Source organism: Austrofundulus limnaeus, unplaced genomic scaffold (genome assembly GCF_001266775.1).
Source record: "Austrofundulus limnaeus strain Quisiro unplaced genomic scaffold, Austrofundulus_limnaeus-1.0 Scaffold388, whole genome shotgun sequence".
Taxonomy (NCBI): Eukaryota; Metazoa; Chordata; class Actinopteri; order Cyprinodontiformes; family Rivulidae; genus Austrofundulus; species Austrofundulus limnaeus.
Window position 1 is genome coordinate 571,548 of NW_013952790.1, and position 1,389 is coordinate 572,936.

General features: G+C 40.2%; 1 protein-coding gene across 1 annotated transcript; it reads left to right on the forward strand.

Annotated features, from left to right (window-relative positions):
• On the forward strand, positions 1 to 631 carry LOC106528522 (uncharacterized; the record flags this gene model as incomplete). Its single annotated transcript, XM_014023706.1, is given in 1 exon segment — positions 1 to 631. A coding segment is annotated over 1 exon segment (243 nt), but the record flags the coding sequence as incomplete, so codon positions are not given.
• Between the last annotated feature and the right edge of the window lie 758 nt (positions 632 to 1,389).

A 1,389-nucleotide genomic window follows, 5' to 3' on the forward strand; every position in this document is an offset into this window, starting at 1 on the left:
AGCATTCCACTGGCAGAAGAATCACAGTACTTATTTGCATTCAAATATCGTGACAAACAATACTGTTACACACGCATGCCACAAGGATTTAAGCACAGTCCACATGTGTTTAATCAGTTGTTGAAACAAGACCTGGAAGGTATTGAGATTAATAGTACTTTGATACAGTATGTTGATGACATCTTYATCTGTTCAAACACGGTTGAAGACTCTCGTCGAGACACAAAGTTCTTCAAAAACTAGCAAAGGGAGGACACAAGTCCTCTCTAACAAAACTACAGCTCTGCAAACCACAAGTTGAATATCTTGGGAGACTGATCTCTCATGGGACTGTCTCCATATCCCCAGAACACCTAAAAGGGATAAGTAAAGCTCCATTACCACAAAATGTAAGCCAAATGATGGCATTTTTAGGGATGACCGGATTTAGTTCCGAGTGGGTTGAAAACTATGCTGAAAAAAACCGCTCCATTAAGAGTACTAATCAAACAAACTGAAAGTAAGTCATTAAAGACACCTTTAAAATGGACTAATGTAGCTAAAATAGCTTTTGAAACAATCAAACAAGACATGCAAACTGCACCATGTCTGGCAACACCAGACTCACAAAACCATTTTTTCTGTATGTAGCAAACAGACATGAAAAGTATGCAACAGCAGTTTTGATGCAGGAACTTSTGCTGGACGGTGAAAAAAACCAATTGCCTGTTACAGTACAAAACTGGACAATGTTGTCCAAGGTTGGCCAAGCTGCTACCAGGGAGTAACAGCAGTTCACTATGCTTATGACAAAGCATCAGCAATAACCATGGGTTATCCAGTGATAATCCAGACACATCACAAAATCACTGAACTAATCAACCAAGGAAGGTTTGTGTTAACATCAGCAAGATGTCTGCAATACATACCACTGTTGACATACCCTGATGTGACATTCAAGAGATGCACCACAGCAAATCCAGCTAATGTGATTCCTTTTTGAGTTTGAAGAGGAACCACATGAATGTGTGGCAGAAGCAGCAAAATGCACAAAGCTGAGACCAGATTTGGAGTCCACTACTCTGGAAAACGCAGACGTCACATATTTTGTTGACGGATCATGTTTCAGAGATCACTTAGGAAATCATGCAGCTTTTGCTGTTGTAGGAAAGACAGATGGAAAATTTCACATAATAAAAGCAGAACAATGTGAACAACCATGTTCGGCACAACTAGCTGAACTAAAGGCCCTGACAGAGGCATGTAAACTAGCTAACAAAAAAGTTGCTAACATTTTCACTGACTCTTCTTATGCACATCGCGTTTGCCACCTGTTTGGCAATGTGTGGAAACAAAGAGGTTTCAAAAAGTCAGATGGAAGCCCCATCCAACATGGGAAACAGAGAAATG